General features: G+C 38.4%; 1 protein-coding gene across 1 annotated transcript; it reads left to right on the plus strand.

The window, feature by feature from the left end:
• Positions 1–9,146: 9,146 nt before the first annotated feature.
• LOC125645619 (uncharacterized) lies at positions 9,147–16,347 on the plus strand. The gene is made up of 2 exons (XM_056141658.1): positions 9,147–9,289; positions 13,762–16,347. The coding sequence occupies exon 2, from the start codon at positions 15,073–15,075 to the stop codon at positions 15,565–15,567; it is 495 nt and encodes a 164-aa protein (XP_055997633.1). The 5' UTR covers positions 9,147–9,289; positions 13,762–15,072; the 3' UTR covers positions 15,568–16,347.
• Positions 16,348–16,723: the final 376 nt, after the last annotated feature.

The following is a 16,723-nucleotide window of genomic DNA, read 5'->3' on the forward strand; positions in this document are numbered from 1 at the left end:
TCTCTCTCTCTCTCTCTGCTGTCTCTATCCCTCTTCTTTCTTTCTGTTCATTCTCTCTGTCTTGTTCTCGCTGTATGCTCTCTCTTGTTCTCTCTCTCTCTCTGCTATCTCTCTTCTTTCTGTTCATTCTCTCTCTCTTGTTCTCTCCCTCTCTGCTCTCTCACTTGTTATTTCTTTGTGTGCTCTCTCTCTCTCTTCTTTCTGTTCATTCTCTCTCTTGGACTCACTATCAAATGGTAGTACCCAAGCGACCCTGCTGTACTCCTACTATACTGGGTGGTTGTATTATTGTAGTTGTAAATTCGATACTAATGTCCACCACATTGTTAAACTCGTTCTTCCAGTGACTGAAGTCACGTAATGGTCATTATACAGTCACGGAATGGTCATCACAAAGTCACGGAATGGTCAGTACACAGTCACAGAATGGTCATCACAAAGTCACAGATTGGTCAGTACACAGTCACAAAATGGTCAGTACAAAGTCACAGAATGGTCAGTACAAAGTCACAGAATGGTCATTACACAGTCACATAATGGTCATTACAGTCACCGAATGGTCAGTACAAAGTCACCGAATGGTCAGTACAAAGTCACCGAATGGTCAGTACAAAGTCACAGAATGGTCATTACAAAGTCACCGAATGGTCAGTACAAAGTCACAGAATGGTCAGTACAAAGTCACAGAATGGTCATTACAGTCACCGAATGGTCATTACAGTCACCGAATGGTCATTACAATATCACGGAATGGTCAGTACAAAGTCACATAATGGTCATTACAAAGTCACAGAATGGTCAGTACAAAGTCACAGAATGGTCAGTACAAAGTCACAGAATGGTCAGTACAAAGTCACGGAATGGTCAGTACACAGTCACGGAATGGTCATTACAAAGTCACATAATGGTCATTACAAAGTCACGGAATGGTCATCACAAAGTCACGGAATGGTCAGTACAAAGTCACATAATGGTCATTACAGTCACCGAATGGTCATTACAATATCACGGAATGGTCAGTACAAAGTCACAGAATGGTCATTACAAAGTCACAGAATGGTCATTACACAGTCACAGAATGGTCAGTACAAAGTCACGGAATGGTTAGTACACAGTCACAGAATGGTCTTCACAAAGTCACAGAATGGTCAGTACAAAGTCACCGAATGGTCATTACAGTCACCGAATGGTCATTACACAGTCACAGAATGGTCATCACAAAGTCACAGAATGGTCATCACAAAGTCACGGAATGGTCAGTACAAAGTCACAGAATGGTCATTACACAGTCACAGAATGGTCATTACAGTCACAGAATGGTCAGTACAAAGTCACAGAATGGTCAGTACAAAGTCACAGAATGGTCATTACACAGTCACAGAATGGTCATTACAGTCACAGAATGGTCAGTACAAAGTCACAGAATGGTCAGTACAAAGTCACAGAATGGTCATTACACAGTCACAGAATGGTCATTACAGTCACCGAATGGTCATCACAAAGTCACAGAATGGTCATCACAAAGTCACAGAATGGTCAGTACAAAGTCACAGAATGGTCATTACACAGTCACAGAATGGTCATTACAGTCACAGAATGGTCAGTACAAAGTCACGGAATGGTCAGTACACAGTCACAGAATGGTCTTCACAAAGTCACAGAATGGTCAGTACAAAGTCACCGAATGGTCATTACAGTCACCGAATGGTCATTACACAGTCACAGAATGGTCATCACAAAGTCACAGAATGGTCATCACAAAGTCACGGAATGGTCAGTACAAAGTCACAGAATGGTCATTACACAGTCACCGAATAGTCATTACAAAGTCACAGAATGGTCAGTACAAAGTCACAGAATGGTCAGTACAAAGTCACTTACTGACAGTAGTTGCTTTGCATTATGATTATATCACGTGCATTTAATATGTTAAAAATTACACGAGGTGAACAAAAACAAAACGCTACGTAATACATCAACTTTTCCTACGGAAATGTGCGAGCTCATCACTCCTCTTGTTGCCTCAGGGATTACAAAACCCACGGTATATCAACATTTCTGGTCTTCAACGCATTTAAAGAGTTCCATCCAACAACGATGTGGGCTGAGTACACTATGTTCAATGTGTTCATGTAGTTTTATTTGTGAGGTTAATATTTTGATTTTCATTATAGTCGATAAAAAAACCCACATGAAATTTAAATCGTAGCAAATATGACCAATCTGTAATGTCTATGTAAAATTTTAAAATAGATCTAACAAGAAATCATGAAAATGCACAGAGGCACATCTCAAGTTCGACTAAAGTCAACTTATTTGAAAAGATATTCCCTTTACAAACTGCTCTTATCTGTATCTTTCTGAGTGATAGGATATTATCATTATCTTCCGGTGTGATAAAATATTGGGATTGGTTAACCTCGTTTCTAATTTTTAAAACACCCACACTGTTTGATGGGGGATGTATCAGGTGATATTTGCTGAGGGTAAATGATATTTTCCCTAGCTACCCATGGGTCTAAATGACAATCGCCAAGTAGTAGTAGTTTATTTATTCATAGTGACATGTGTATATCCACAGACATTATGTTAACAGTTAGTATAAAAATAAATCAAACACTATCAGGCCTATATGCCACTTTAAACACAAAACTTAAATGTAGTACATAAAGAAAAAAGGAACACAGCGATAAGAAATAAAAGAAAAATACATGAAAATACACACATCAGAAATCTATGTCTAAAGTCAATACCTGCAGTACCGAGTTCAGCGGTCTTTTATGAAATATTGAGGAAAGTATATAACCATATGCGTGTAGACAGATATACATATAGAAAATGAATTCGTCTTCTACATTATTTTCGGAACAAGGGGTACAAATTCGTTCTTCAACAGGTTCTCCATGAGGAGAGGTGACGATAACGAACAGTGATCAATCACATAACTCCTAAAAGCAATACAAAATAGATAGTTGGGCAAACACGGACCCCTGGACACACCAGAGGTGGAATCAGGTGCCTAGGAGGAGTATGATATTTACCAGTCTCTATTCGTAATGGTAAAATTCCACCAAAACTGAACGTAGATATTTAGACATATCCAGTATTACATAATTTTCCCTTCCAAAAATCGTTTTGAAAGATACATAAGTACGCAATTTGGGAATATTGAAACTTTCATTGCCTCAAAGGTTTGGATAACAAAAGTGTATTTTTGATTGACATGTTTATACCTACCATTAGCTTTGACTAAAAATATTAGTCTAACTCTAAATTATGAAATATTTCTTTCAAATCACTGCACCAATTGTTTCTACATCTATTGTAATCAAATTCAAATATATCTCTTGTAATATGCTCATTGTCAAAGGACAAAACTGTATTCCAATATCGGATAACATTGATCTTAGTCTGTATTGATTGGGTATCCATCCAGTGTCTCCGTCAACAGCCAATGTAGGTGCAAAACGATGTGCCCCAAGTCCCCAATGATATACCGACTATCTCTGTTTTGAATATAATCTATTGATTGAAATTTTTTTAAACCCCAGACACTAGATATATAGTTCAAGACAGGTATTACACGGAGTAAAATAGTTTTCTCTTCGGCAAATATTTAGACCTTGCATTATACGGCTACTTTGAGTTATTCCTCTTTTGTCATTGCGTTTTTATATCGGCAAGATGCTAGTCGAAACTTTACGTAAGGGTTAATGTACAAGTATCGCCCCATTCCTTAAAAGTAATGGACCGAGGCCCCCAAGGGGCCGAGGTCCATTGCTTTTAAGGAATGGAGTGATACGAGTACACTGACCCACTGAAAATCCACCTTTGCTGGGACCATTGCTACAACTAAACTTTGTGCATTTTAATCATGTCTTACGTTTTTCATTCTTTTGTTGCATGCATTTATATCTACTTGTATAAAGGTTGACCTACTTTCCGAACACTCCATTCCTGAAAAATAATGGAGTGTTCGAACAAAAGAATGACGTCATAGGTGGATTTTAAATAAAGGTAAGATTAACAACAACAACGTTGAACACAATGAATGAAACACAACAGGAAAGTAATATAATGAAAATATGGACAGTACTAACTTGACAAGTCTTATCATAGTATATTTGTCTTTACAGTTCATTAATTCACTATAGCTAATAGTATTTCGACAATCAGTTAAGCGTTTTGGCAAGCATTTACATCTTTCACGAAGAAAATAAGTACAATTGAATAGATAATGGAATTCATCGCCTAGTTCTAGTTTGTTACAAAGAGTACATAATCGTTCAGATCTATCAATACTTAAAAATCTACCAGATTCAATTGACAATTTATGGCTACTGCATCTAAAGCGACAAAAATTATATAGTAAATTTTCTGGTAGTGCAGTTAAATAACTTTCAAAATCAAAAGTTGTCTTGTACATCCTATAATTAGAACACTTGGATGAGTTATGTATTTCATCTTTCCAGGTTTCAACAAAAGAGTTATACAAAGACTGTTTAAACCTTTTTAGATAAATGAAAGTGAACATCAACATGCTGCTCGTTCCAAATCTGGATATTACCAGTTCTAATTAAGATATCTTTGATACAGTTTAACCATTTTGAATGATACACCTTTCCTCTATCTAACTTGTATAATATGTTGTACAAAGTATAGGAGATCTTTTCATGTTTACCATTTATAATGTGTTCCCAAAACCAATCATTCTTGTTCACCGGCATACTTTTCATTAGGCACTAAATGGTCGCAGTTCACTACAAAATGAAATGTATGTTGTATATATATTGTTTAACATCCCACTCGAGAAATTTTCACTCATATGGAGACGTCACCATTGCCGGTGAACGGCTGCAAAATTTAGGCCTATGCTCGGCGTTTACGGTCTTTGAGCAGGGAGGGATCTTTATCGTGCCACACCTGCTGTAACATGGGGCCTCGATTTTTGCGGTCTCATCTCATTAGTCGCCTGGGGTACTGGGGACCTATCCTAACCCAGATCTCCACCGACTTGTTAGACTTAGATATCGTCATAAATAGATGTCACGTGATACCAGCACTACAATAATTTCATTCTGTAAGCTACCTCTATACCCATGGGTCTACATGGGAAATCGTCGAATGGGACAAGCATGGCTGTACTTTTAATTTAGGCCTTATGCAATGGATTCCAGTGTGTGTTTTTTGTTTGTGTATAAGACATTTTAGATTAACACTCTTTTATGATATAACATTACATCATAAGGGATTTAGCAAACAAACCCATCAATTTGTTTTCATTGCCTGTTTATTAACACAGAAAATATATATTTATCGTCTGCAATCAAAGCACATGTAGAACATATAACATGTTATGGTTGTGTCTGAGTTAATGGAACAACATATTTTTCTGACATTTCTCTCTTATTATATGCCACGTCGGTACTTTGTACAAGGTTATGCAATGTTTATAGTATGTGCTTTCTCTATAATACCCAATGTTCACTTAGTATACACAACATTGCCTCCCTGTTGTCAAACATTTGTTGTTGAGAAAAGCCAGCATTAAATGCAAAATCTGAAACCAGTTTGGTTGAATGGCTCATGGAAAAATATCAAACATGTAATAAATGATAAATGTATACATACATTGTATATAGACCTTACCAGTATTAAGATTTACAATAAGTATATTAATCAACAGGCACAAATGTATGCCAATTTAGCAATAATCATGGACAATAACATTAACGCATATAATATGATGCATGTATATATCTAGATATCGGTCATAATATTAAGTGATAGATCCCACCTCTGGTGTATCCAAGGGTCAATGTTTGCCCAACTCCCTGTTTTGTATTGCTTTATAAGAGTTATGAGATTGATCACTGTTCGTTATCTTCACCTTTTATTCTAACATGGAATGTATGTGGCATTATTTCATCGTCCATATGTTTATAAAAAATTCTGGACATTGTCAATTATGATATTGCCGTTATATGTGATCACAAACTTAAACCAACCAGTGTGCAATACTTAGACACGATTAGTTCAAAATATTCAGGTTACCTTCAAATAGAACCAGGTCATGGTCAAATCTCGGACAAACTTTACCCAAGTTTTATAGGCAAAGGAGGGGTATGAAGTTCGGGGGGGGGGGGGTATAGGAATCATTTTGTCTGCCCGTCCGTCTGTCTGTGCAGATTCGTATCCGGGCCGTAACTTCTTTGTTCTTTGACTTAGGCATACCATATTTGGCACACAGGTAGATCACCATGAGACGATGTGTCGAGTACCTTTATGACCTTGACCCTTAACCTCAAGGTCAAAATGAAAGTTTTGTTTTTACAATGTATTCGTGTCAGGGCCATGACTTCTTTGTTCTTTGACATAGGCATATCATATTTGACACATGAGTGAATTACCATGAGACGACGTGTCGAGTACCTTAATGACCTTGAACTTTGAAATCAAGGTCAAAATTGAATATAGGGTTTTGACATAGTCATACCGTAAGACATGGGTGTATCACCATGATACTATGTGCCATGTGCATTCATTACCTTTTTATGACCTTGACCTTTGATCTCAAGGTCAAAATTATAGGTATATGCCATGGATTTGTGTTCGGACTATATCTTCCATTTTCTTCTACAAAGGCATACCATATTTTTACACTCAGGAAAGAGGTAATTTATACCTATTAACAACACCCTTTGGGAGATTGAGGTAAGCGGGAGGTATTCTTAGTGAGCATTGCTCACGTACATCTTGTTAACACAGGAAAATAAATAATTATCGTCTGCAATCAAAGCACATGTAGAACAAATAACATGTTATGGTTGTGTCTGATTTAATGGAACAACATATTTTTCTGTCAGTTCTGACATTTCTCTCTTATTATATGCCACGTCGGTACTTTGTACAAGGTTATGCAATGTTTATAGTATGTGCTTTCTTTATAATACCCAATGTTCACTTAATACACACAACATTGCCTCCCTGTTGTCAAACATTTGTTGTTGAGAAAAACCAGCATTAACTGCAAAGTCGGTGAGGTTAAGCCTGTTTTGGGCCCGATCTCTGTCATACCATAAATATATTTTTAAATGTTATTATAACGTTCGGGCCCACAACGGGTCTAGCCCCTGTGGTCGGTGCACTGAATTCAGTGTGGGCTTTATGGCTCAGCGAAAGCTCGAGTACTCTCTGTAGAATCTATAGGCAAAAATATCAAACATGTAATAAATGACAAATGTATACATACATTGTAATACCTTACCAGTATTAAGATTTGCAATAAGTATATTAATCAACAGGCACAAATGTATGCCAATTTAGCAATACTCATGGACAATAACATTAACGCATATAATATGATGTATGTATATATCTAGATATCGGTCATAATGTTAAGTGACAGATATGTCTTAATTCCATAAATCTTTATACTACAAATTCATTATGGTTATTTTCATGCTTACTCCTCCTAGGCACCTGATCCCACCTCTGGTGTGTCCAGGGGTCCGTGTTTGCCCAACTATCTATTTTGTATTGCTTGTAGGAGTTATGAGATTGATCACTGTTCGTTATCTTCACCTTGCATGATACAAGTATATGCTCATCATACCTTTCTGAGTTAGCAGTACATCACACATTTGTTTTATCGCATGGTTAATTCTAGTCCGGACGGCTGCCTTACTAGTATCCTATCGTGTCATATCAAAGCTGAAACTTCATCGATACTGAAAACAGTCCTTTATTTTCACGCAAATCGTCAGTTTAATCATTAAACTGATTAGCGTTCATTCACCACTCCCTGAAAGCAACCCGAATAATGAAGGCGACACCTACCGGTATAATCAGTGGACATACAATTGAATTGCAAATAAGGAAAACGTATATTTAAAACATGTATATCTATATAACAATGTGAACGAATCTTGAAATGTACAACTTTAATTGCAGCAAAGAAATAAAACAAAAGTCACAATTGTATTCACAAAGTCACACCTCTTACACAAGAGACTGGGTTTGTATGAGCCCAGTTTTCATATTGATAAGATACCAATCATAAAAGATAAAATGACTACACTACAATGGAGAGAAAGGGGGGGGGGGTATGAGGGGTTTTATCGTGTCGACGGCTGCCGCTACTCGGTTCCTCGATTTTTAAGGATCCTTCTACAAACCTAGTTGCCCTGTGGGGATCTGGGTTAGAATAGGTCCTCAGTACCCCTTGCTTGTCGTAGATTGATTGATTGATTGAATATTGTTTTACGTCCCTCTCGAGAATATTTCACTCATTTGGAGACGTCACCACTGCCGGTGACGGGCTGCAAAATTTAGGCCTTTGCTCGGCGCTTATGGCCATTGAGCAGGGAGGGATCTTTATTGTGCCACACCTGCTGCGACACGGGACGTCGGTTTTTGCGGTCTCATCCGAAGGACCGCCCCATTTATTCGCCTCTTACGACAAGCAAGGAGGTACTGAGGACCTATTCTAACCCGGATCCCCACGGGATTGCATGTCGTAGATGGCGAAGGTGACTAAATGGGGCGGTCCTTCGGATGAGACCGCCAAAACCGAGGTCCCGTGTCACAGCAGGTGTGGCACGATAAAGATCCTTCCCTGCTCAAAGGCCATAAGCGCCGAACATAGGCCTTAATTTTGTAGCCCTTCACCGGCAGTGGTGACTCTCCATGTGAGTGAAATATTCTCGAGAGGAACGTTAAACAATCTTCAATCAATCAACAAACCTAGTTTTGACGCGGTCATGAATCACGAGTAATCCTTTTCTACATATACTGTGTATAATAAATTTACTTCTAGGGTCCTACTTATTCTAAGACACTACTATATGATTTCATGACATTTTGACAATTGTTTGAGACAAGAGGAATAGTGGTGTTTATTTTCTCTTTAATAATAAATGTCAGGATCGTACGGGTAGACACTGAAAAACAACATGTTTATCGAAAAGAAAACTGTTACAGTAATCTACACCATATGACATTGGTAATAAAACAACGGACACACTATAAAAAAAATCACGGAAAGTTCAGGAATGCATTGTTAAGTTCACTGCATTATAAATACCTAATGGTACGCGTTTTTAAGTGGGTTTTAAATTATAAATATAACAGTACTGTACTAAAGTGATCCATCTTGGTGTGTTATTTTGTTGCCCACATCTTATGTTGCTTTACAGAGAGCATAGTGTGATTGTAGCCTCATTTCCATCGTCTGCAAAAACTAGTGCATTTGATCTACGTTGATAAATCTGCCTATGATCCGTCTCAGGTAATCAAAGGTTGGCGTCGATCAATACATAGATATTGGCCCATAAAAGCAATTGGAATTGTGGGTGTTCTCAGCGGAGTAATTCCCGTACAATCATCAGAATTAACGGGGATTCTTTATGGGATTACTGTTCAAATGTCTCGGCATTTAACAATCGAACCCATGCTTTCTTCAGTGTTAATACATGTAATTTTACAATATTGATTACTGTCTTTTGAATATAAAGGAAAAGTAAAAATTCTCATTTCTACAGCTAATTCAACGTCACATGCAGGTTTATTGAGGGGTAATAAGCAGAATTTTTTTTAGGTTAATAGACATTTCTCATTTATTATGATTCCTTAAACCACTTCCAATTGTTTAAACATAATTTGTCATTAACCAAGTACTGGTGACTATTATAATCAAAACAACAATGCGATTATTACCTTGCATGACATATTGTACAGTAACATTTTAGGAGAGGGACTTGTAAGTTGTTAGAATTTTGATTTCATCAATTAAATATGTTCTTAATGTCGATTTTAAAAAGTATTTGTTACAACTCTCAATGAATTAAACTACAATAAATGTCCTTATCATTGAAATATTGTAAATACAGGTTTACTCTCCTATTGCCTGCAACATAATCTTTATAATCATAATGTACTATAATATTTATCAATCTTAACAAAACGCCGTTTTAAAAAAAAAATAATAGAAAGGAAATTTGTCCAAAACGATGAATTATAGCCATTGTAAAACAGATGTATTTGGTAACACATATTTTGATGCATGTGGTAAAATATTTTGACGGTTAGATATAAGGCTATTCTGAAGGAGGGTGTGTGCTCTCGCAAACACGATAGTTAGAAAGACGGATGTTAACGTAAAAGTACTTAGATTCCGAGGATGTATTGAAGTGGTGCTTGAACTAAACCGGTGCCTAGCAGTAGGTCACAGTACACTAAAGCTAATACTTGTCAAACAAAACATGCTTACATGTACCTATGAAACAATATTACTTAATTCATAAAAAACGTATAGAAAACATCCTTTTAAATGGAAAATTCAAATTCTTCAATTGGCGTGCATTAGACCAGGAAAATCTAGATTTTGAATTCATTAATTAAGAACATATGTACATTTTCTTGATTTAAAATCGTCAAACTTAAACAATCCTACTAATTTTTTCAATAACGAATTTGTACGATTTCAGAAATTATTTACTTCGAATATATATCATAAGATTATGAACAACAGGATTACGATGACGATACAAATTGTACGTATACAAATTACAAAACAATTTATTGGCTTTTTGAACATATTTTGTCACAGGCGACATTTTAGTTCTTGTTAGTCAGTGTCGTCGTTATGTTAAGTTTTGTTTTTGTTTTTTTTTACTTTAGAATTGTCCGTTGACGCCGTTCATGATGATTAAGTCCTGTTAAGACAGCACACGGATCACGTGATTGTTAAATATATATCATATCCGAGACTCCTATCCTTGAGCAAAATGATCAGTCATTGGAAATGCGAATCTCGTGTTAAGTTTGCAAACAAACCAAGAAATAAAATAAATAGAAAACAAAATAAAAAATAATAAAAGCTGGGGAATTTCACATGGTACTGACGTACAGTCTTATACTTCTCATGTATATTCCACGATAAATGACGTACAGTCTATATTCTACTATAAAATAGCTCGACTTTTTCACACCTATTACTTAAAACTGTGAAAGTGTACCCTGCTCCTTATGTCTGGGTGATGAGATGGGACGACATTATAACTGACTCGAATGCACTAAAATGTCTTCTATTGTAATTTATAGTATACAACTACATGTATTTATCTGTGATAAAAGTAATCATAGTTTTCTTGTACAGGGTTCTTTGTGCAGATACAATTTGTGTATATACGAAATAAAGCAACTTGGGTTGTGATATATCGCAACACACACACACATACGCACGCACGCACGTTTAGGGTTTACGGCCGTAACAGTGAGGATTCTTTAACGTCCCAACGCCTGTCGTGACACGGGTCATATCTTAATGCCGATCGCGAGTTTGGCGAAGGAGCAATTACTACCTATTATTACGCTAAATAGGTTTGACGCGGTTACGATTGATTGATTGTATCTTGATTAACGTCTCGCTCGAGAATTTTTCACTCATATGGAGACGTCACCAAGACCGGTGAAGGACTTTAAATTTAGGCCTATGCTCGGCGCTTACGGTCATTGAGCAGTGAGGGTTCTTTAGCGTGCCACACCTACTGTGACACGGGTCATCCGTTTTTAAGGTCATCTCCGAGGACCCGTGACATTCACACCTAATGCCAAGCGTTTGACGATGGAACCGTCACTACCTGTTCTAACGACTTAGGTCTCTCGCGGCCGGGATTCGAACCCCGGCCTTCCGCATGCGGGGCGAACGCTCTAACCTCTCGGCCACCCTGGCGGTGACGCGGTTACGAAGCGAACACTCTACCGCGTATATATACACACATTACTACATGTTACAGTCGATATTACTACGTATTAGAGTTAAAATTACTACGTGTTACAGTCGACATCACTCCGTGTTACAGTCAACAATACTATGTGTTACAGTTAACATTACTACGCGCTACAGTCGACATCACTCCGTGTCACAGTCAACAATACTATGTGTTACAGTTAACATTACTACGTGTTACAGTCGACATCACTCCGTGTCACAGTCAACAATACTATGTGTTACAGTTAACATTACTACGTGCTACAGTCGACATCACTCCGTGTCACAGTCAACAATACTATGTGTTACAGTTAACATTACTACGTGTTACAGTCGACATCACTCCGTGTCACAGTCAACAATACTATGTGTTACAGTTAACATTACTACGTGCTACAGTCGACATCACTCTGTGTCACAGTCAACAATACTATGTGTTACAGTTAACATTACTACGTGTTACAGTCGACATCACTCCGTGTCACAGTCAACAATACTATGTGTTACAGTTAACATTACTACGTGTTACAGTCGACATCACTCCGTGTCACAGTCAACAATACTATGTGTTACAGTTAACATTACTACGTGCTACAGTCGACATCACTCCGTGTCACAGTCAACAATACTATGTGTTACAGTTAACATTACTACGTGTTACAGTCGACATCACTCCGTGTCACAGTCAACAATACTATGTGTTACAGTTAACATTACTACGTGTTACAGTCGACATCACTCCGTGTCACAGTCAACAATACTATGTGTTAAAGTTAACATTACTACGTGCTACAGTCGACATCACTCTGTGTCACAGTCAACAATACTATGTGTTACAGTTAACATTACTACGTGCTACAGTCGACATCACTCCGTGTCACAGTCAACAATACTATGTGTTACAGTTAACATTACTACGTGCTACAGTCGACATCACTCCGTGTCACAGTCAACAATACTATGTGTTACAGTTAACATTACTACGTGTTACAGTCGACATCACTCCGTGTCACAGTCAACAATACTATGTGTTACAGTTAACATTACTACGTGTTACAATCGACATCACTCCGTGTCACAGTCAACAATACTATGTGTTACAGTTAACATTACTACGTGCTACAGTCGACATCACTCCGTGTAACAGTCAACAATACTATGTGTTACAGTTAACATTACTACGTGTTACAGTCGACATCACTCCGTGTTACTGTTAACATTATTATGTGTCACGATCGACACCACTCCGTGTTAGACTTAACATTACTACATGTTACAGTCAACATTACTACGTGTTACAGTCGACATCACTCCGTGTTACTGTTAATATTATTATGTGTCACAGTCGACATCACTCCGTGTTAGACTTAACATTACTACGTGTCACAGTCGACCTCAATACGTGTTAGACTTAATATTACTACGTGTCACAGTCGACATCACTCCGTGTTACTGTTAACATTACTATGTGTCACAGTCGACATCACTCCGTGTTAGAGTTAACATCACTACGTGTTAGAAGTAACATTACTCCGTGTTACATCGACCTCAATACGTGTTAGACTTAACATTACTACGTGTTAGACTTAACATTATTACGTGTCACAATCGACATCACTCCGTGTTACAGTCGACATCACTCCGTGTTTCAGTCAACATCACAACGTGTTAGACTTAACATCACTACGTGTTACAGTCGACATTACTCAGAAACTGAAATTGACGTACTTATTTACCTCTGTCGCTGTGTTACATAAAGTAAAGTGATACATTAACGAAGAGATGACAGATGATATATATTGTTGGAAAATGCTGGAATGTTCGTCCTCAAACAATGCATTATATCTTTGTTGCCGTGCAGAGATATGAAACAATAATCAATTAGAGTAATAAATATGGCCCCTATGATAAAGCCAATGAAAGATGAAGCATGCGGAGAGTGTCCGTGACAATAAAGCAACGACCAATTAATCATCTATTATTTATAGTAACAGCAGGGATAGGACAAGGAGCCAGTGACAACTAATAAATATACACATCAATTTCTTCTCGGGGGACCATGACATGAGCATTCGAGGGGACCCAGAGGAACTCCCTTCCGTGATGCCAACTGTGTTGCAAATAGTAGTCTGTAGAAATAGATAGAAAAACAGTGCGTATTCTGACTTCTATTCTTTAGAAATCAAGGTTTAAATGAGACAGTGACACGACAACGTGTTTGCACAAGTATATACAGAGACCTACAAAACACACCCGCGCTCATCAGTGACTAAGATCTAAAAGTCAGTCATTTTCGTATTCACTGCATCTGTCTAGTAGGGTATTGTTCTGTATATTCAATGAAAAATCAGTCGAACGTGCAAGTGACTTGCACAAGAAATTAGTTTTCAATGGACCATCATTGAAAGGTTTCGACAAATCCTTCATGTGAGACTATACGAAATACGTTAATGTGATGTGTATGTTATGACTTGTACAACGCAAAATGCAATAACCCCTGTACAAAGTATAGAATGCAAGATATGTTAAAACGTCAGTATCAAAGAAAACAGAATCTTCTGATATGGTAACTTCAGTGAAGGAAATATTGGTTAATGGTGTTACCAATTAGTAACTAGACAGACAATAAAATGGTAATGATTTGGATACCTTAATACATTTACAGAGAAATGAAAAGTTCATCTATGTAAGCGTATATTCCATCTCGCCATAAATATGGACAAGATGACACTCATTTAATCGACTAAATCATGTCTGCTGATGCATTCTATGTTGTTTATTGTTTAATCCCTATGTAGATCTACTATATATCCTTGTACAACCTAAAACACTTGCATATAAATGTTACCTGTGCACAAAATTTAACCAAATTCAATGTCAACTCTTATAGAATCTTCAGATAAGTATATGGTGTTCTGTTCAGACCACTCGCTCTTTCGCATTTAGGACAAAGATACGAAGGAGAGGACTGCGAGGGTGAAGGCGTAAACTGCGGGGGTGAAGGCGTGAACTGTGAGGGTGAAGGTGTGAACTGTGAGGGTGAAGGTGTGGACTGCGAGGGTGAAGGCGTGAATTGTGAGGGTGAAGGAGTGAACTGTGAGAGTGAAGGGGTGAACTGTGAGGGTGAAGGCGTAAACTGTGAGGGTGAAGGAACGAACTGCGAGGGTGAAGGCGTGGACTGCGAAGGTGAAGGAGTGAACTGTGAGGGTGAAGGCGTGGACTGCGAGGGTGAAGGCGTGAACTGTGAGGGTGAAGGAGTGAACTGTTAGAGTGAAGGCGTGAACTGTGAGGGTGAAGGCATGGACTGTGAGAGTGAAGGCGTGAACTGTGAGGGTGAAGGAGCGAACTGCGAGGGTGAAGGCGTGAACTGCGAGGGTGAAGGCATGAACTGCGAGGGTGAAGGGGTGAACTGTGAGGGTGAAGGCGTGAACTGTGAGGGTAAAGGAATGAACTGTGAGGGTGAAGGAGCGAACTGTGAGGGTGAAGGCGTGGACTGTCAGAATGAAAGCGTGAACTGTGAGGGTGAAGGCGTGAACTGCGAGGGTGAAGGAGTGAACTGCGAGGGTGAAGGCGTGAACTGTGAGGGTGCAGGAGCGAACTGTGAGGGTAAAGGCGTGGACTGCGAGGGTGAAGTCGTGAACTGTGAAGGTGAAGGAATGAACTGTGAGGGTGAAGGAGCGAACTGCGAGGTTGAAGGCGTGAACTGTGAGGGTGCAGGAGCGAACTGTGAGGGTAAAGGCGTGGACTGCGAGGGTGAAGGCGTGAACTGCGAGGGTGAAGGCGTGAACTGTTAGGGTGAAGACGTGAACTGTGAGGGTGAAGGAATGAACTGCGAGGGTGAAGGAGCGAACTGTGAGGATGAAGGAGCGAACTGTGAAGGTGAAGGAATGAACTGCGAGGGTGAAGGAGCAAACTTCGATAGCTTCTTCGCGAAAGGAATATTTGATAAACACTTGCACAAATCTTCTGACACCCCCGCCCCCGAATCCACACATGTCCAAGGTGGAATGACTTGATTATGAAGTTACACGAATGCTGAATGATAATTGTATTTTTGTCATTTACGTGTCTATAAACTGTCATTTCTAATGGTACTCAGTTTAATAATTTACAAACAATAAATGATTGTCCCCAGTCTCATTGATTTGAAATAAATCATATATCAATCACGTGACACAGGGCTGATGCAGTGCATTCTATTCCTATTGAAATTCTGTGGATCATTGAATCTGAAAGCAACATGAAAACCTCTGAACAGTAAATAAGCTAGATAAACTAACTCTAGGAGTTTAATCTCTTCGTTCAATTTCAGGATAAAGTTTTATGAAATTGGTAAATTTTTGACTATTTTCTTCCCGGAATTGGCTCCAGATTATAGGAATTGCCACCTTTTATTAGGAGAGCAAGCCTCCGTCCGCGCTCTACCCCTCATCGCTTCACGAGTCGATCAGCTACATGTACCTATGGTAGATGAAGGTGAACATTTCTAGATCCGCCTCTGAGCTAGACATGCTCATATCGAAACTTCTTGGATGCGAGGAGATAATGTGTATATACCAGTAATCATAAAAAAAAAACATGAGAAAAAGCTCAGTGTAAGGAACAACCAGTAAAAGCTGTGTTTGTTGCGATCTCTTTTACGCTTTATACTTACATTTCTGACTGTTTGCCAGCATTAAACCTTTGGTGTTTTATTGTAGTTTCCGATGACACTAAAGTGACATACAAAACTACTACAGTATACTTCTAGTAGGAAATCGGTTACTTACAAAATCGGGTTTGTTTGTATTCAAGAGGATGCAAAAGTGAAGATAACAAACAGTGATTAGTCTCATAACTCTTATAAGCAATACAAAGTTAAGAGTTGGGCAAACACGGACCACTGAACACACCAGCATGACGTCTTAGAGGAGTAAGCATCCCTGTTGATAGGTCATGCCCGCCATGAAT

The sequence above is a fragment of the Ostrea edulis genome, chromosome 6, assembly GCF_947568905.1.
Source record: "Ostrea edulis chromosome 6, xbOstEdul1.1, whole genome shotgun sequence".
NCBI lineage: Eukaryota > Metazoa > Mollusca > Bivalvia > Ostreida > Ostreidae > Ostrea > Ostrea edulis.